The sequence below is a fragment of the Zonotrichia leucophrys genome, chromosome 12 (assembly GCF_028769735.1).
Source record: "Zonotrichia leucophrys gambelii isolate GWCS_2022_RI chromosome 12, RI_Zleu_2.0, whole genome shotgun sequence".
NCBI lineage: Eukaryota > Metazoa > Chordata > Aves > Passeriformes > Passerellidae > Zonotrichia > Zonotrichia leucophrys.
The window spans coordinates 17,083,311-17,104,307 of record NC_088182.1 but is presented as its reverse complement, the minus strand read 5'-3'; the positions used below and the strand labels follow the sequence as shown (position 1 = coordinate 17,104,307).

Here is a 20,997-nt window from a genome sequence, read left to right as displayed (position 1 = left end):
TTTTCTTGAAAAAAATTTCTAACATTGATTTTTACCTGTTCACCTTAAATTTCATTAATTTCCTTTCGTAATTGGAGCTATAACATTAAAATATTTCTTTTCAAAACCTCAACATTTTGAACCAACTTAAAGCAACAAAAGCACACATAAAGACGTTCACATAAAAGTTTTTTAACACTATCCTGAAATAAATCATCCTAGGAAGAGGTTTCCTTAAAATCTTTATTTCAAGTTAATAAATAATTAATTAATAAATTAATGCAGTTAAAGTTATAAGTTAATAAATAAATAAATATAAATTAAAAATTATTATGACCTCAGACTTGTATTCCTCTCCCTCCCCAATGTGACTGAAAACAAATTAATTGATTTTCACAGGTTTCAATTGATTATATAATTAATATCTACATAGATATACACATAATTTAATTACAATTTAGTAGAAAGGTTAAATATTAAGTTCAAACCAAGCAAACTATAGTTACATATAAAATAAATATAAAAGTATTCTTCCTTTTGTATTTGGTTCAGGTATTGTCTGATTCAACAAATTTAGGGATATAAAGTCTGATCCTGTAATTCCAGCTAATAAAATATGACAGTTAAAGGATATAGAATATTTATGTGAAAAATATAATGCTTATAGGAGATAGAAATATTTAAATGAAATAAAATGAAATTTTAAAAATGAAATAAAGGAGGAATCTGTGAAGGGAAATTCCTGGAGTGATGGAGTGGGAGGCTGGAGGTGCCAAGAGGGAAAATGGAAATATTGAAGCAGCAGCTGGGTGGGCTTCACACCTCCAGAGCTGCAGCTGCTGCTCCTAAAATATGAGTTTAAAATTCCCTTTTTAGCTGGGGAATGGCAGAATTAACAGGGTAAACAAAAATCACAATAAAAACCCAAAATCACAGAATTTATCTCCATATTTCCCAATTAATAAAGACAGATCTTCCCACTCAACAATAAAGGGGGCAGGAAGTCAACACAAACTTTTTGAGAATTATCTGCTTAAATTAAAATTGCTGCCACCTCATCCACATCTCCTCCCCATCCAGGAATTTGCTTTATTCTTCAAACGTTTATTCTTTAAATCTTTGTTATTAAAATCTTTATTATTCAAATCTCCACCAGCTTTTTTGGGGGAGATGTGACCCAGCACGGAGCACCCTCAGTTAGCCAAGACCTGCACAGTGCCTGAAGTTTTCTCATCAAAATGCACCCAAATGAGGAGAGGTGGCTTTTAATGAAGGGTTATTTTAATCAAGAAGAGGAAGGACATAATTGATACCTGCACACAACATCACTGAGACATAATTACACAGAGGGGTGATGAAATGCATGGTTAAAATTCAAATTCTTCTAAGCTCTTTGAGAGATGAAGGTGGAATTTTACCTAGGATGGAGTCCACCCTCCTTACAAATTCTCAGCAAATCCCAAATGAAGTCCTTGAATTCTTAGATCACCCAGAAGAGGAATTAATTGCAAGAGAACCAGGACAAAATTTGGCATAATACGATAAGAAAATGAATAAATAATATAGGGCAATAAATATTAAAAGGCCTTTTAAAGCAGTACATTTTTAAGATGAAGTCTGAGACAAAATATTTATGGTTGGGCCACAATAATAGTGAAATTTCATTTAGATATATTTTCACTGTGAACTAATAATGAAAAAAATTTCTTATGTTTTAATCAAACTGGGGTTTTTTATGGCTATTTGGATTTATTTATGTACATGTGAACATAAACATGAGCAAAGTTCCTTTTCCACAATGGATGTGCAAGGCACTCCAATTCCTCCACTGTTACTCCCTATCTGGAAAACTTCATAAATAAATGTTCTCTCTTTCTCGTGATTGAAATATTTCACTCACCAGAAGATGCCTTTGCCTTAAGAACATAAATTTTTCTTTTTTTCATAGTTTTTCTTAAGAACATAATTTTTAATAAAGGCTTGAGGTGAAGATTGTTAAAAGCCACCAATTCCTGGGAGCAGAACAAGCTCGGATTTTTCTGGATGCTCTGAAATCCCAAAGAGCAGAGACACCTCCTTCACCCACGCAGGACTCCTGGCCAGATACTTTTGTAAATTGTCACAATGGCAAATTAATGGGATAACCACAATTAATTATCCCCGCGGGTCCTATTGAGAACAGACACGTGGTGCCAATCAAGGGCAGCTGTCAGCCCCGTAATGAGGAGTTAATTACCCCAAAGTGCTGTCAAGGCTTTGGATTCCCTTTGTTCCCGCAGAACAAAGGGCTGGTGTTTCCCTCAGAAAGGGAGCAGCAGCAACTCCAGAAGTGATAATTAATCTGTAACATGAAATTTATGGAAATAATGGATCCAGAGAGGGGAAATCCCTCACAGCTCTCCCTACAGCCAGATCCAAATTCTGCTGCTGGAGCCATCTCAACAGCAGCAGGGGATGAAGTTTTGATAGGAGGGAGAAATCAGAATATGAAATTCTTCTCACAAAGCCTCAATTCAGTCATATCTGCCCCCATTCTTTTAGTATTCAACTGAAATAACAGGAAAAGGGGAAGCATTTTGAAAATAAATGGCTGCCCCCTGTGTCTGAGATGTGAGGTTGATATTCAGGGGTCAGATCAGAGCTCAGTGCAGCTTCTACCTAAAACCTGCCATAAATCACTGAAAACAACAACAAAACAAGGTTCTGTAGCTTCTTCCAGTCCTTCTTCCTCTTCTCTTACCTCCAAGAACCCTGCCCTGCTTTGTTCTCCTCAACTCTTCATGCACAGAGCACAGAAACAAGCAGTAAAATCAGCACTCAACGTCCTCCTCCCCTCTGGTTTGAAAATGCTTGAAAAGTTCTGTAGTGAATCTGCAGCTCAGCTGCTTTGCATCACACTCGGTGATGAAAACTTTCTTTTCACACTTGGGTGAAAAGAAAGAAATTATTTTATCCTGTGTATCAAGACTTGTTAAAGCTGAGCATCTTTAAAACCCTCGTAAATCAAATGAGAAATAACAGATATTTCATTGCAATGCCTTGACTTTTTCTCACTAGAATTCACTGCTGCCACTTCTTTATTTGAACTAATTATTATCAACAACATTCCTTGACAGATAAAAGCCCAAGAACCTGGAGACCTCAGCAGCTGGCAGTACAACTGCAGGTAAGCATCTGAATTACTCCAGAACATCAAATCCCTGCTTGGTTGAAGCAGAATTTGCTGGCAACAACTTCAGGCTGTGTGAAACTTCCCTGTGAGAAAGATTTCTCCTGCACTGAGGACACAAATCATTAATTACTGTTGGATCTCATTGAAAACAGAAAGTGATGAGAGTTTGAAAGTTTTTATTGTAGGTTTTGAGCTGTTTGAGGGGGGGTGTTGTTTTGTTGTGTAAAAATATTCAGCACTTCAGCCCCTTGAACCCACCCAGAGCCTGGGACAGAGGCCAAGGGATTGGTGGCACTTGAGGTTTTTGGGCAGAATATTGAGGGAAACACATCCCACTTCCATGGGGGAGTCTGGAATCAGAGGTTAACTCAAACCAGGGCAAGGTTTTTATTCAGCAGTAGCAAATATGAATTCTCCACAGCATATCTTGCTTGTAAGTAGAATATTAAACCCCAGCCAGAGTGGGTTTGGGGTGTCTCACACTGTGCTTGAAGGGTTCACTGCCTCTGATCACACACATTTAAATTGGCTAAATGTTAGTGAAGGTTCTTACATTTCATCCTCTAAATAACACAGAATTAAAGTGGCAAAAGTTCCAGGAATCTAATGAATAAAAGATAAATTTGGGGGGAATAATAGGGCACATCTCCAAAGAGGGGCTGTCAGAAATGCTGAGGTCTGGTCACAAGGGTCTGTGCAGTTGGGCTGAACAAATCATGACAAAATTACTACAGTGTAGATTAATTCTACTAGAGTAAAAAATATTGTAAGCCTGGCTTCAAACTCACTTGAATCTAAATATAAATGTGGGTTTAAAAGGAAATAAAAATGGATAGTCAGGAATTATCTAAATAGTTAAAACTAATAGAACTATATAAAAAAATTTCAGCATATTTTCAGTATGCATAACATCCAATAAAATATTAAAACAATAAAAAATAAAATAATAATTAATAATAAAATAATAAAATAATAAAACCAGGAAGAAATTGTGCCTTGTACAAGGACCTGGTGCTCCCCACACGCCAGGGACACCCCATTGCCAAGGGTTACCTCTGTTCCCTCACTTCACATCACTGCACGTGCAAAATTTACACACAATTTACCCAGATAAAATCCCACTGGGAGATGATTTCAACAAGTACCTACTGAAAATGGGACTCATTTGTTTCAGAAAGCACTAAAGCACATTTCCATTTGGTGCCTCAGTGCATGGGAGAGGAAGAAGAGCTCTTCTGTTGTTGGGATTGCTGGAGAGGGGAAGGTGATGAGATAAGTGAAAAGAAGCCTTTCCACCCAAATTTGAAAACAAACCTTCTGAAAGCTTACACACTATTTACTGGCTATGGGAACACTGGATTTTCCTGGGAAAGAGTGTCTCTAATAAAGTTGGAGGAGCTGGAACAGGCTCTTGAACTGAAAGAGGATTAACAGCTGCCAACGCAGCGTTGAAAGGAATGTCCTGAGGTGCTTCTTGAGTTATTTCATGATTTGGGAAGCTGAAGAACAGCTCCAATCTATTTGAGGAAGGTCCCTTCATGTTCCCACTTGCATTTGGAGCAGTTTCCAAGGCTTTAAAAAACCCAACAGCAAACAGCACCCAAAGAGAGGAGCCCCTTGAGGTGCCCTGTCCATGGAGGTGTGCCCAAGCAGAGCATCCTGAGGGCATGAAAACAACAAAATCATGCAGTGCCCCTGTACAGAACCCTTCATTTTATATTTTATATTATATACTTATATATTTTATATTTTTATATTTTATATATTTATTTTATATATTTTTTATATTTTATATTTTAGTGCATTTTCATCCCTGCAGTTGTCAAACCCCGCCCATATTTACCTTGTGAACCTCGTCACTGAGCTCCTTGTTCAAAAATCATAATACACCTGAGTGTGTGCAGATTTCTCACCAGTTTAGGGGAAAAGGATTGGGATCTTTTAGACACTCTTTATTCCTGTGTGAAAGTAAATTTAAGTTTCTATCTAAAGCTATTTCCTTAACTCACATCTTTCTTTCTCTCATTGCACTTTATGCAATTAATGTTCATTTATTTCTGTGAAAATTTATTGCTTTGAATAATTCATACCCAAATGCATTCAGGTATCCTGTGCAAATACAGAGTTTCTGACTGAAAAACTTGAGCAGGTATAACTGAACTCTGAAAATTCAATATTCCAATTCCAGGCACCAGAATCTCTGTGGGTCTTGAAGTGCCAGGAGCTTTCCCCTGCCAAAATACCTGTCAGGAAGGTGGAACATTTCCCTGTGCCTGTCTGATCTGAGCTAATTGCTGTCTAATTTAGAGAGGCAGATCCATGCATCCAGACTGCAGATGGAAAAGAAATAGCTGAGAAGGAACAAGTTGTTTTGCAAGAACCAGAGAACACAAGATATTAAAGATTTGAGATATTCTCCACTGCTTTATCTTCTTGGATGACAACTTTGGAAAACGATACTGATAAACTTAAAAAAAAAATCTATGCTGAATGCTAAATATAAAACTGTGAAACCAAAAGGCTGGCAGCTTACTTTGTGAAATTCTTGGATTTTTTTAAGTTAAGATAAACATGTTTTATCTAGATCAAGGTAAAAAAATATCCTTCAATAAAAGGAATCTAAAAAGGGTGGTTTTAATTCTTCAGTCAATTCATTACTGGATTTCATGTACTGGTTTGCAAGGTTTCTCTCCTCTGGTGTGGTTTGTTATTTTTTGACACTGAAAATGTGAATAATGGGGCAATCTTGTCCTAAAGAAAAGGTAGAGAACATTCTATGTCCTGGAAACATCAGAGCTGGGAAACATTTTTCAGCTTTAACACCTAAATCCTCTTCTGTACATTACAGGACTGTAAAAGATAACTGTCAGATTAGAGTCTTTTTGAGTTTCATTGCATAAACAAAAAGTAATAGAAGATCACATACCTCTGATGAGGGACTTGGGCAAAAATGTGTGGGAGAGCTCTCCCTTTTCCAGGATAACACATATTTGAGCAGCGATAACCTTTATGAGCTTTAACCCCAGAGTAGCACAGACTCATGGAATGGTTTGGGTTGGAAGGGACCTCAAAAATCACCAAGTTTCACCCCCTGCCATGCCAGGGACATTTTCCACCATCCCAGGTGCTCCCAGCCCTGTCCAGCCTGGCCTTGGGCACTGCCAGGGATGCAGGGGCAGCCACAGCTGCTCTGGGCACCTGTGCCAGGGCCTGCCCACCCTCACTGGGAACAATTCCTGCCCCATACCCCATCTAACCCTGATCTCTGTCAGTGTGGAGCTATTCCCAATTTCCTGGCACTCCATGCCCTTGTCCAAAGTCTCTCTTGTTTCTAGTTCAATTCTCTCTCAACAATATCTCTCCTATTCTATAACATTTCTAAATCAACATTTCTTTTCTCAAAGTTTACATACAAACACACACTATATAAACCTTCTATCAAATTTCAAAATTTTTCTACAACTCCATTTCCCCCATCTCTCCATGTTCCCTGCAGCCCCTCCAGGTGATGGAAAGCCACAGTTCAGTGACCCCAAAGCTTCTCCTGTGCAGGTGAACAATGCCAGCTGTGCCAGCCTCTCCTCCCAGCAGAGCTGCTCCATCCTCTGCCCATCCTGGAGCCTCCTCTGGGCTCCTCCAGCAGCTCCCAGGGCTGGACACAGCTCCTGTGTCGGGTTTTCTCGGCTGTTTGAAGGGCCTGGAAAGGCCCGGGGTGGCCTTGGGGCAGCCGCGTATCGAAGGACGAGAAGAGGCTTCAGTTCTTCTTTCGGTTTTTATGTTTATTAATTGTTTATCTAAAAGATTTTCTTTCGGCCCGACAGAGCTCTGCTCAGCAGCCAGCCATGAGCACACTGTCTCGCCCTCTGGACAGCCACCTATCTTTATACCCATAGTTACGTGTACAATATTTATCATTTTTCCCCAATACCTTTTATTCTTATTGCCCGGTGCACTTTTAGTAATGACAATCCAAAGGTGCCACCATGGCCAAAGAAGATGGAGGAGAAGAAGAAGAAGAAGAAGGACAGGACACGCCCCAATTCCTCCATCTTACTTCTCTAAACCCCCCTGTACAGAAATCCTAAACCCTGTGTCTCACCCTCTAATTAGCTAATCTTTTCGCCATTCACCCCGGTGAAGTCCTCTTATCTTCATAAAGGTGTCGTCTCCTGTGTAGGATCAAAGTCCAGCCACCAGGCACTTCTGGAACATTCCAGGACTCCCGAGCCCCCCAAGGGTGCTCTCGGTGGCCCGGCATCTCAGGACTCAAATCCTGAGATCCCACACTCCTGCACTACACAGAGCACACCCTGAATCACCAAGAATTCAGAATTCAGCAGGGCACCCCTCAGGCTGCACTAAATTGGTTCTGACCTTCCATCCACCCAAACCCTCCAATGTGGATGAGCAGAGACACCCTGGGCACTGCCTGACCCTGCTCTGTCTTGTGATGGTGACATGGGCAAGAGTGGCACAGTGACAGCATTAACACCCTACAGATGGCAATTATCTGAGAGATAATGCCTTAAAATGAAATTATTCCTTTCAGACTTTCTTTCCCCTCCTTCAGAGTCTGATATTTAGGAAATTAAACATGGGCTGGTTGTGCCAGGTGTTTTCCCAGGGCAGTGGTGTGGTAACCACTGAAACACCTCCAGAACAAGCTACAGCTGCAAAATTAAACAAATCCCGGTAGATTATTTTTAATCACATTTAGTCACTAAATGTGTTTAAAATCAAGGGAGAGTCTGGATGCCAAAGTCTCCCTGCAAGTAAACATGGGCTGGCACTTTGGCTTTTCTGGAATATCCAGAATAAGAGCTCCAGGCTCTGTGTAGTGTCCAAACCTCCCTTTGGAGGTTTACTGGAAATTCTAAAATAGGAAATATACCCACAGGTTTCTAAAAGAGCTGAAAAAGTCCTTGACAGATACTGCTGGACACCCACATGTACTCCCCAGCCATCAGTGCTCAAGGATTGGAAAGGAGGAGTTCAGCTTTTAGAAGATAATCCATGGGTTACAGATTGAGATAAACTTATTGGAAATTCCTTTAAGTGTAAGACTTCATTTCTGTAAATCCACTGAGTTCCACACTTGGCTTGTTTCTCAAAGCAGCAGACAGACAATTCCCTGCGGTCACATTAGCAAGAATCCCTCAGCTACAGCATTATTCTGAAATATTCACCTCTTCCAGCAGATCCAGTGTGAATTACACATAACAGAATGAATCCTTCCTGTCTGAGCCACATTTGCTGCTATCCAGCCAAGCTCCTTCTCCTTAAATTCCTGCCAGGGTTTAACATTGTTCCATTCATTACCCATTTCTACACACCTCCAATTTAAGAGTGAAATTTCCTCTGCAGAGATTTTGTAGCATTCACATTCTCTGATAAAATCCCTCCACCCAGCATTTTTCCCCTGGGAAGCTGAGAAGCCTCAGAGAAAAAAGGAAAACAATTCTTATCTCATTTGCTTCTCCTGTGTTGTGCTCTGTGGAATGTGTTTGGAGATTGTTTACCCACAGGTGATTGTTCCATTGGATTCTGCTGGGAGTTGTTTTCACTCTTTGGCCAATCAGGGCCAAGCTGTGTCAGGACTCTGCAGAGAGTCAGGAGTTTTCATTATTATCTTTTAGAATTCTGTAAATATCCTTTCTGTACTTTTAGTATAATTTAGTATTCCTTATTATATTAAAGTATCATAAAATAATAAATTAACCTTCTGAGAACATGGAGTCAGATTCCCCCCTTCATCAGGGCATTTCCCAGCAAATACAACAAATTTACTCTGAAATTTCTAGTACAGCATGCAAAATATGAAAAGAATGACACATTTCTTGTGTCCACCCCTGGCTCATTAAGGTCAGTATAGGTTGACTGTATAAATAATAATATAATGTATAATATAATGTATAAAATAATAATATAATGTATAATATAATATAAATTATATTATATACATGTATATAAATGTATATAATATAATGTATTATACATGTATATATGTATAATAATAATGCATAAATATGTTCATAGTATTTTTTTCTTTTTATAATTGTGTATCTGTGTACCTCTCACAGTGAGACAGTGAGGGGTAAACTCAGAACATCCCATTCCTGACCTATTTTCCTTACTCCTCTTTCACTGAAGTCATGGCAACTTAACCAACCCCAAGGGTTTAATCCTGTTAAATCACTTTTTGTGCTGCTCCACTCACCTCTGCTCTACAGTCTCTTTTCTCAATGTATCCAATGACTCCTCCAGGCATTTTTTTTTGTAATTTTCCCTCTTCTCCTCTCTGAAGAAGTCATCCAGCAACAAAAATCTCCTTTTTTATTCACCTTGAGTGGTGTAAATTAGCTCAGCACACAGCACCAGCTGTGAACTGAAAGCACCCAGAAGAAATCAAGTCAAGCTGATGCCTCTCAAAATTTGTGTGGAGCCTTTTAGAAAACCTGTGATGTTGCACTCAGCTTTTTACTATTAATTAAATGTTCATCAAATGAGAACTACTGAGCACAAAATATTGAGAGCTACTGCATGATTGTGTAAAACAGACCTTCACTGTGAGTTTTTGGCTACAAATTCATGTAACAAATGAATGGTGATAAGCTCTTATCTCTTCCTCACAGAACAGGCCAAAAGAAAACCATTACCTGACTGGCAAAAAAATTTTAAAAATTGAAAAAATTCCTCTGTCAACATATTTCTTATCTCACTGGCCTTAAACTCTAGTTACAAAAAAACCCCCTAAGATGTAAAAAAGAGCAGGGGCGCAAGGAATAAAAAACCACTTACAGCTCAAAAGGGAAAAAATAAAGCTGTAAATGGACAGGAATTATTTTGGGAGGTCTCAATGCTTTGTCCACATTTGCAGCTGCTGGGTCTTCATAAAATATCACTGCTGTAGCACTTACAAATTACACATTATTAATTAAATCCAGATTCATTCTACTGGATCAATTTTTCCTGTATGAACTAAAACCCATGGACATCAGCTATGGAATAATTAAAAAAGAGATTTCTGTTGAAGGGATTTGGGGGGATTTCAGTGATTTCCTTGGTGCCCAGAGGACAGCAGTGCCCATAGTGATGCTTCAAGGCCTGCACTGATTGGTGTCCTGGAGCCTTTCCAGGAATTCCAGGGCAAAATTTAATGACATTCCTCAGGAAATCCTCCTGACACAGCAAAGCAATTCTGCTGCCATATAAGAATATAGTGCAAAGCAGTGAAATAATAATAATAGCAATAATAATAATAATAATAATAATAATAATAATAATAATAATAATAATAATAATAATAATAATAATAATGTTCTGTTTTGTTTCTTCCAGCCTGTGCTCATTATAATTTTTGCACATTAAAACCACTTCATTTAATTTGATTTAAAATCCCAAGCAACCACCCTTTCTGTTAACATCCTGAACCTACAAAGCCATATTTAGGAAATACTCTTAAAAAGTGTCTAAACATTTGATTTTTCTCATGATGATATTTTTTCAAGAGCCAAGAGCAGACAGAGGCTTGATGAACTGCATGGAAATCTGTCCTTTACACAGTATCCATGCTGAGATAGCCAAAAACCAGAGGAATGTGATTCCTGTTAAATGATGTTTTCAGTTACCTGTGCATCTCTAAAAATCCCTCTCAGCAAAGCCCTTCCCATTCCCAGCTCCAAGGCAGGGAATAAATGTACTGGACACATTCCTGAACAGTTGGAAATAAAAGTCTCTTCTTTACTTGCATATTTAAGGGATTACAGAGGTATGAAAAATATGCCTTGGAAGAGCTCCATGGGATTTGTTGGCACTTCCAGTCTCGCACATCTCTTTCCTGTGGTCAACCAGTAAAGAAAATAATTCCTGGAGTGGACAACTTTGTCAAATATGGATGGGACTTTTCAGCTTTTTCTGTGGGGAGCTACTGGAGGGGACAAATTGGTTTCATCCAGAAAATGGCACCAGAAGTATCCTACTGTCAGTTTTCCAAAATTAAAAGTTTATCTAGACAGTTCCTAATTTTGGTTTTCCAGATTTAAGTTTCTGTAGACACTTCCTACTTTCACTTTTCTAGAATTAAGTTTGTGTACATTTCCTACTTTCAGTTTTCAAGAAGATTTTAAAGTTTGTGTAGATATTTGTAGGAGGGTGTACGTAATAAAGAAGAATGTACATAATAAAGAAGAAGTTTCTCAAATTTAGAAGTTTATCTAGACAGTTCCTAATTTCAGTTCTAGATACTTCCTACTTTGAGTTATCCAAATTTAAATGTTTGTGTAGACACCTCCTATTGTCAGTTTTCTAGAAGATTTAAGAGTTTGTGTAAATACTTCCTACTTTCACTTTTCCAAATTTTAAGTTTGCGCACACTTCCTACTTTAAGTTTTCTAGAAGATTTTAAAGTTTGTGTAGATATTTGTAGGAGGCTGTACATAATAAAGAAGAATGCACATAATAAAGAAATACCCTACTTTCAGTTTTCCTGATTTAGAAGTTTATCTAGACAGTTCCTGATTTCAGTTCTAGATACTTCCTACTTTCTACTTTGAGTTTTCCAAATTTAAATGTTTGTGTACACACTTCCTATTGTATAGAATGTTTTAAAGTTTGTGTAGACACTTCCTACTTTCAGTTTTCCAGTTTTTAAAAGTTTGTGTAGACATTTCCTACTTTTAGTTTTCTAGATTATATAAAAGTTTCTGTAGATATTTGTAGGAGGCTGTACATGATAACTCAGGAAAAAAGGGATGAACTGGTTTTATAATTGCATAAAACCAGATACAGCTGAAGGGAGGCCTTTCAATAGAAGACTTAATAAAAAACAATTTTAAATTTTTTAAAAATAAAAAATTAAATTTAATTAATTAAAATTTTTAAAATAATTAACAAAAATAATTTTAAAACTCCACACAAAAAAACCAGCAAACCAGCGTGTTATGAGAAACCAATGAACCCCTGGCAAAGGCAGAAGAAAAATTATTACTTTTCTTGGTTATTTTGGCTCGTGCTGCTCTTGGCTGGTTTGGCCAAGCCCATCATGGCACCACTGAGGTTTTGCTATTTTAAACCTCTCACTTTATATTGATTTCCCCCCTTCAAGCAAAATTTGCTTTTCTCATGTAATTCTTTCCCTACAACAGCAAAATTGCATATGTAGATGTAAAAGTCTAAACACACATTCCTATCTTAACCCCAGTAATGAAAATGCCCTTGTTGGTTGCAAATAAAACAGATTTACCATTTTTCACCAAAATTGGATATCTAAGCCACCAGCTTCTAAAGATCATAAATTTCAAGCACCTCACTCACTTTCTGTGCATGTTTACCTATGATTAGTAGCAATAACAGCATTTCTAGAGCTTTAACAATTGTGCAATTAAGGGATATTTTAAGTAGCTCATGTGTGACCTTTGCTACAAAAATTTAATTTCTGGTTTTGACACTACAGCAAGCCAAAACTTGACTGTGTATTAACACAAGAACCAACCAAATGCTACAAATTCCCAAAGCAATACAAAGTCAGGAGAATTTGCAAACTTGGTCATTTTTTCATCATCCACAGTGAAAGTGTTATGTACAACAGGAAGTGTAGAAATCAAAAACCATGGAAGTTCACCCATTTGGCTTAGGATCCAGCCCTCAATGCAGAAAAAACTGTTGGACAGGAAGTGTAAAAATCAAAAACTATGGAAGTTAGGACATCTGACTTAGGGTTCAGCCCTCATTACAGGAAAAAATGGCAGAATTTGGACAGGAAATGTAAAAATCAAAAATATAGAACTTCATCCACCAGGCTTAGTGTTCAGCCCTCAATACAAGAAAAACTGGCAGAATTTGGACAGGAAATGTAAAAATCAAAAACCATGAAAGGTCATCACCTGACTCAGGGTTCAGCCCCCAGTAAAGGAAAAACTGTTGGACAGGAAATGTAAAAATCAAAAACCATGGAAACTTTATCCACCTGGTTTAGGGTCCAGCCCTCAATACAGGAAAAATTGGCAGCATTTTGATACCCATCCCATTTGCTTTTTTCAGCTGAAGTCAGGCGAAGTCAGGCAAAATCAGTGGTCTTGAGGCAAACACAGATGGAGAGCTCACGGGGCTCCAAAGAAAAAAGGATTTTCACACAGCCCCTCATGAGCTGGGCAGCAAGGGGAGGGTCTGGCACTGCTTAATGCCCTACCAGACACCCACAAAGGGGCTGGTTCTGTTTCATGCCCTACCAGACACCCACAAAGGGGCTGGCTCTGTTTGATGCCCTACAAGACACCCACAAAGGGGCTGGTTCTGTTTAATGCCCTACCAGACACCCACAAAGGGGCTGGTTCTGTTTAATATCCTACAAGACACCCACAAAGGGGCTGGTTCTGTTTAAGGCCCTACCAGACACCCACAAAGGGGCTGGTTCTGTTTAAGGCCCTACCAGACACCCACAAAGGGGCTGGCTCTGTTTAAGGCCCTACAAGAGCCCCACAAAGGGGCTGGCTCTGTTTAAGGCCCTACAAGAGCCCCACAAAGTTGCTGGCTCTGTTTCATGCCCTACCAGACACCCACAAAGGGGCTGGTTCTGTTTAAGGCCCTACAAGAGCCCCACAAAGGGGCTGGTTCTGTTTCATGCCCTACAAGACACCCACGAAGGGGCTGGTTCTGTTTAAGGCCCTACAAGAGCCCCACAAAGGGTCTGGCTCTGTTTAAGGCCCCACCAGACACCCACAAAGGGGCTGGTTTTGTTTAAGGCCCTACCAGACACCCACAAAGGGGCTGGCTCTGTTTGATGTCCTACAAGACACCCACAAAGGGGCTGGTTCTGTTTAATGTCCTACCAGACACCCACAAAGGGGCTGGCTGTGTTTAAGGCCCTACAAGAGCCCCACAAAGGGGCTGGTTCTGTTTCATGCCCTACAAGACATCCACGAAGGGGCTGGTTCTATTTAATATCCTACGAGACACCCACAAAGGGGCTGGTTCTGTTTCATGCCCTACAAGAGCCCCACAAAGGGGCTGGTTCTGTTTAATATCCTACCAGACACCCACAAAGGGGCTGGTTCTGTTTAAGGCCCTACCAGACACCCACAAAGGGGCTGGCTCTATTTAATGCCCTACAAGACACCCACAAAGGGGCTGGTTCTGTTTAAGGCCCTACAAGACACCCACAAAGGGGTTGGTTCTGTTTAAGGCCCTACCAGACACCCACAAAGGGGCTGGTTCTGTTTAAGGCCCCACCAGACACCCACAAAGGGGCTGGTTTTGTTTAAGGCCCTACCAGACACCCACAAAGGGGCTGGCTCTGTTTGATGTCCTATCAGACACCCACAAAGGGGCTGGTTCTGTTTAATGTCCTACCACACACCCATAAAGTTGCTGGCTCTGTTTAATGCCCCACAAGACGCCCACAAAGGGGCTGGTTCTGTTTCATGCCCTACCAGACACCCACAAAGGGGCTGGCTCTGTTTGATGTCCTACAAGACACCCACAAAGGGGCTGGTTCTGTTTAATATCCTACCAGACACCCACAAAGGGGCTGGTTCTGTTTAATGCCCTACAAGACACCCACAAAGGGGCTGGCTCTGTTTCATGCCCTACAAGAGCCCCACAAAGGGGCTGGTTCTGTTTAAGGCCCTACCAGACACCCACAAAGGGGCTGGTTCTGTTTCATGCCCTACCAGACACCCACAAAGGGGCTGGTTCTGTTTAAGGCCCTACAAGACACCCACAAAGGGGCTGGTTCTGTTTAAGGCCCTACCAGACACCCACAAAGGGGCTGGTTCTGTTTAATGCCCTACCAGACACCCACAAAGGGGCTGGTTCTGTTTAATGTCCTACCAGACACCCACAAAGGGGCTGGTTCTGTTTAATATCCTACCAGACACCCACAAAGGGGCTGGCTCTGTTTGATGTCCTACAAGACACCCACAAAGGGGCTGGTTCTGTTTAAGGCCCTACCGGACACCCACAAAGGGACTGGTTCTGTTTAATGCCCTACAAGAGCCCCACAAAGGCAATGGCTCTATTTAATATCCTACGAGACACCCACAAAGGGGCTGGTTCTGTTTAATATTCTACAAGACACCCACAAATGGGCTGGTTCTGTTTAAGGCCCTACAAGAGCCCCACAAAGGGACTGGTTCTGTTTAATGCCCTACAAGAGCCCCACAAAGGCAATGGCTCTATTTAATATCCTACGAGACACCCACAAAGGGGCTGGTTCTGTTTCATGCCCTACAAGAGCCCCACAAAGGGGCTGGTTCTGTTTAATGTCCTACCAGACACCCACAAAGGGGCTGGTTCTGTTTAATGCCCTACAAGACACCCACAAAGGGGCTGGCTCTATTTAAGGCCCTACCAGACACCCACAAAGGGTCTGGTTCTGTTTCATGCCCTACCAGACACCCACAAAGGGGCTGGTTCTGTTTAACGCCCTACAAGAGCCCCAAAGGGCGGTTCTGTTTAAGGCCCTACCAGACACCCACAAAGGGGCTGGTTCTGTTTAAGGCCCTACCAGACACCCACAAAGGGGCTGGTTCTGTTTAATATCGTACAAGACCCCCACAAAGGGGCTGGTTTGGGGTGCTGTTGGATCCCCTGGACACTGAGCAGGCTCAGCTCACCCCTGACTTTTCAATGTGCTGGGGATTAACCACAATGTGACTCCTGCACTCGTTTGCAGCCTGAATGAAACAGGAAAAAACCTCTTTTTTGACTTTGCAAGGAAAGGGTTTGTGCCTTTTCCTTTTTTTCGCTGAGAACAGCCCCTTTTCTTTTAGGCCAGACAAAACCAATGTGTTTTTTTTCTCACTAGGCTTTACTTGGAAAGGCTGGGGATGTGTCACCCCCTCCAGAGAGTGACAGAGCTCCTTGAACAGAGCACCAAGTTGTTGCTACACAGCCAATAAAAACCCATTGAGGTGGAATCAGCCACAAAACCGTGGCTCCTCTGTCTGTCCAGCTCCTTCCCAGGCTCTGGAAAGCTCCAATTCCTGCCCTGGGGACAGACTGGAGCAGCAGCCAAAAGGGCACAGGGGCAAGGCTGCAGCCCCCACACCTGCCAGGCAATTTCCTCTCCTAGGAAAGCAGAAAAAGGATGGAGCAGAGCATCTCCCCTCTGCTTGTAAATACACCCACAGCCACGGTGGTTTGTCATATCCTGCTTTAATTTATCAGTAATTAGCAGCTAGCAGTATTAACTATTCTAATTTTGGATGCTAAAAAAATTCTATGTGCCACGCCTTGAAAGTGTGATTATTGCTTTTTCTTAGAAAATCCTTAAACTGTACAAGTGGGATGAGGGCAAGGCCATAGATGGGAGAAAACAGGTCAAGTCTCTGAATGCTGGCACAAGAATGAAGGGAAAAGTGGAAATTCAGGCTCTTGTCTGTGCTTTGGAACACAGCAGCAGTGGGTTTGAAGAATAAAAAGTGAATTTTTATCAGTTTAGCTGCTTCCCTGTACACACAGAATTTGGAACTTCTCAAGGCTGCAGCTTGCAAGGCCTTCTGGAGTAAGAAATCCTTTAATCCCCTAATTTTGATCAGTTGTCAGTGGTGCCTGCTCACTCAAATGAAGCCTTAAAACAGTGACAGAAACAGATATTTCTAAGCAGGAAAAAAAGAAAAGAGTGTCCAAACTGCCAAGTTTTGCTGCACCCCCAGCAGGATCAGCCCATTTCCACTGTGCAGCTACAGAAAAGTGGTTATCAATTACAGCCTCACAAAAATATTTAAGGTTTAATGGGGTTCTTTGGAGTGTGCCAGGAGGAAAACAGCACCTAGGACCCGCTGCAGGATTTCTCTCAGAATCCTTTTTTGGGTGGTTTGTTTTAACAAAGATTTTTAGAATTTTTAGATTTAAAAATTAAAAATTTTAAAATTTAAAAATATTCTAAACTTGGGCTTTCACCCTCTGTGTGAGGCAGCTATCAAAGCAGGGAGAGAAGATGAATTTTCAGAAGTCACAGTGTTCCTGCTAAGGGAGCAGCATCCCCTGGGCACACCTGAGGAAGGGAGATGGAAAAGGCACTGCCAGGTATCCTCTGCCACCTCTGCAGTCCCTGCCTGATTCCAGCCACAGCTTGAGCACCTGCCAAGGCTGCAGAAGCAGCAAAAGCCACCAATATTTCAGCAGAGAGGCTGGAGTTTGGGTTTGCAACCCTCAAACCAGCTGAGGATTTGGATCTACTTCCAGTCATGAGGAAATAAGGGCTGAGCCTTACAGCCCAGCAGCACCAGGTAAAAGGGAAAAAAATTCCTTTCCAAAGCCAGAAATAAAGATGGTTTGGCTCTGGTGTATTCATTTACACACTTTAGATCCAGTTGCTGGAACTTTGAGAATGTAAATCCTGTGTGAGCCAACAACCTGAGCCTGACCAGCATGAGGAGCTCACAGATTGGGAGCAGCACAGAGCACTGCAAAGCCACTGGGGAATTGCTGAGCCTCTCCTTGTTAGGATGGGTTTAGTTAAAACCATCAAAACCACCAGAAAAACTACCAAAACCAAACAAAAAATCCCCAAAAAAACACCAAAAAACTCCCCAAACCAAACGAAAAAAAACCCCAAAAAATAAAACAAACAAATAAAAAAAAAAAAACCTCAAAAAAAAAATCACAAAATAAAATATCCCACAAAACTCCATTTTTTCCCACCACAGCCCACCCTTCACACAATAAATCGGCTTTATGTGGCCACAACTCAAAGGAATTTCAATGGCAGCCTTGGCATTGCAGGGAGCACAAAGTGTGATGGTTCTGAATGGTTCTTCTGGAGCCTCCCCTTTCCCTACTCCAGCAAATCTCCTTTTTACTATTTGTTTCAACAAGCTTACAATGAGTTTATGGCTCCTGGCAGCAGAATTTACAAAATCATAAAGCAGCATCACGAGAACACCACCTCAAGCTGAGGGAAATAACATTGCTGATAACACTTATCTCCACACAAAGTAACTCTTCTAGTGATATTAACTGCTCTGTCATCTGCTCTTTATACAAAAAGACCCTGCTCTGCTTTTATGTTTGATATTTAAGACATAATTTAATTATAATCTTAATTCCAATAAGTTATTTCACAGCAAAATCAATCCTGATTTTTAATAAGTCTCATTCTTCCACTTTGAAACCAGTTTTTCATTTTTATTTTCAATTTTGAAGCCATGCAACACCATAACTACTTAAATTTCAAACAAGGCAAACACCTTCCTTAGCAGGAAGAGAGTTCATTTATTTCCTTATGCAAAGCTATGCAACTCCAGTTTTACTTGGACAGAGAAAGTAGAAAAGTTGAATATCTTAAGTTATTTTGGCCAGCAAACTGTTGGTGTTACAAAAAGTTTGTCTGTGACACAATAAAGAAAGACATCCCAAATAAATAACAGATTATTTAATTTATCTTTTTGTGTGTGTGTGTGTTTGTGATTTTAAAAGGTTTGGAATGTGTATTTTCAACTTTTTATTGACAAGATTGTAAAACCAGTTACAGAACAGGCCAAATGTGATTCTCCCTTCTAGTTTCATAATTTATTCCTGATTTAGCCAATAGCAGGTAGGGAAATATGCCCTGAAATAAGTGGGTTAAAACCTACTGTAACCTGATTGCAAGCAGAGCTACAGAATCTTGTTTAGCTTCATTTTCAGAGATCTCTGAGAAGGGACAACCTTAAAATGGATTTGTGCATGCTTCAAAATAACACTGACCCAGGAACTGAGGCACTCCAGAGATGAGCACTAACACAAAACCCACAAAACCACAGAAATATGAGAGTGTAAAACCACAGGAATATGAGAATATGAGTGTAAAACCATAGGAATATGAGAGTGTAAAACCACAGAAATATGAGAATATGAGTGTAAAACCATAGGAATATGAGAGTGTAAAACCATAGGAAATGAGAGTGTAAAACCATAGGAATATGAGAGTACAAAACTTACTCCATGCCCTCCATAGAATTGATCTAAACATTTCCTAATTCTCTGGATAACCAGAGTCACCATCAGTGGCAAAGTTAGGAATATCGTTGAAAAGTCATATAAATGCAGAGGGTAAATTGGTTAATACTTGAGAAAATATATTGTTCATTTATTCCACTGATGTTAAGTCTTAATTCTCATTATCCCAAAGAACCGTATGATATTTTTGCTAAAATAAAATAAAGTTGTAGCATTAAGTGATGCCACCTGAGAAACTCTTGTTTATTCTGAAATATTATCTGTGGGTAGTTATATCTTGATTTAAGATGTTAGATGTTCAGATTATTGAAAATTTTTAACAGAAAATAAAATTTCACTTTTACCCAGAGAGTGTATATGTCTCTCATGTTATTCAGGTTTATTTAGTTTGAGGGGGAGGTATTTTATTTTTAAATAAAACAGTATTATTTGCTGAAATAACTCATGAAATCTAAGTTTACTGATGTAGCAAGAAAAAGACATTCAGGCAGACAACAGCAAGTCCTAAGATTGAAGGAAATTATCTCAATGTAGAGTTTTCCCTTCAAGAAGTTTTAATTCCTGGTTCTTTAAAGGGTAGCTGTTGCTGTCCTGAACACAAAACAGCCTCAAAATAAAATCAATGGGTCCTCAAAAAATTGTAGTAACCCAGAATTGTGTAACTGGCTTTGAATTGTGAAATCACTCAGAATTCAAAGTATCACTGCATTTCTCTGATTGGCTTAGCACACACTACACCCTGCAAGGAACAAATGGGAGGCTGCGCTGCACTGATTAAATATTTATAGGCAGAAAAAATATGTCACCACAAAAGCAGCTCATCTTGTGCAAACATCTGATTTTCTTCCTTTAGTCTAGCAAGAAATCAGAGTCAGGGGGAGAGGAGAGAGTTAAACTCTGCTGTTATTCTAGCTGAATAACTAACACTTACACAGTCCTTTAAAAAATAATGAGATCCAGAAGCCAGAGTATTAGTTAGCTGAAACAAGGATGAGGATGTAGCTCTCCCACTCCTAAGGGAAGAAACATTTAGGGGGAGAAAAAAAGGGAAAAAAAAATAAAACAAGGAGGAAAAAAAAGGAATATTGTAAATCATCTTCTTTCTTTCACCTTTGCCTCCTCATTAGTATGAGTTGGAGGCTCTTTCCTCCAGCAGCAGGAGCCAAGCTCCCGAGCAAGTGGCACACTTTGTTCTGTGTCCTTTCAGGATATGGAATTCCTTTCCTTGTGTCCTCTTAAAAAAGAGTTAAAAACTCTCATTCTGACCGTGGCAGGATAAGAAAATTTCCAGCTGAACTCACTCCCTAAGTGCTGCAGGGTTACGAGGTCTAAATGGTCAAATCATTGCAAGGTAATGAAGAATCTGATCAAATATAAAGGCAGTGAATAGTCTGATCAAATATAAAAGTAGTGAATAGTCTGATCAAATATAAAAGCAGTGAACAGTCTGATCAAATATAAAGGTTTTTGTGCACTTACTCCCAGAATTCCATCACTGGAGAAGTGGCATTTTGTAAAGAGACTTGACTGCAGTTGCTCATGTTGAGTTTTTGAAATTCCACACAGTTTTCTAGAAAAGAACCACAAAAAAAGGGAGTTTTCTATGTTGGCATGCAAGTACAGTTATTATTAATGTCTCACTTTGTGCATCTTGGGAAGCCCCCACATTTTCTGGGTGGTTTAAAGGGTTTTTGGGGACACTAAGGGTCACAGTGGCTAATTCTGCAATACCAGGTTATGACAACTCAGACAAACATCCATCAGGACTCTGCTACAACACTTCCCAGAGGCACAGGGCCAAAAAATCACCTCAGGCAGAAAAAAGAAACATTGAGGCAATGGATTGGGAATTAAAATTACAACGTGCTCCTACTCCAGCTGCTGGTTCAGTGGTTTATGGCTACCAA

The 20,997-nt window shown here is 40.1% G+C and overlaps 1 protein-coding gene across 1 annotated transcript in view; it reads right to left on the bottom strand.

The window, feature by feature from the left end:
* SLC6A11 (solute carrier family 6 member 11) overlaps nt 1-20,997 on the bottom strand; it is a 115,045-nt gene that overhangs the window by 89,068 nt on the left and 4,980 nt on the right. The window contains exon 5 of the mRNA XM_064724415.1: nt 20,570-20,660. Coding sequence (XP_064580485.1) covers nt 20,570-20,660 — 91 coding nt within the window. The remainder of the gene's footprint in view (nt 1-20,569; nt 20,661-20,997) is intronic.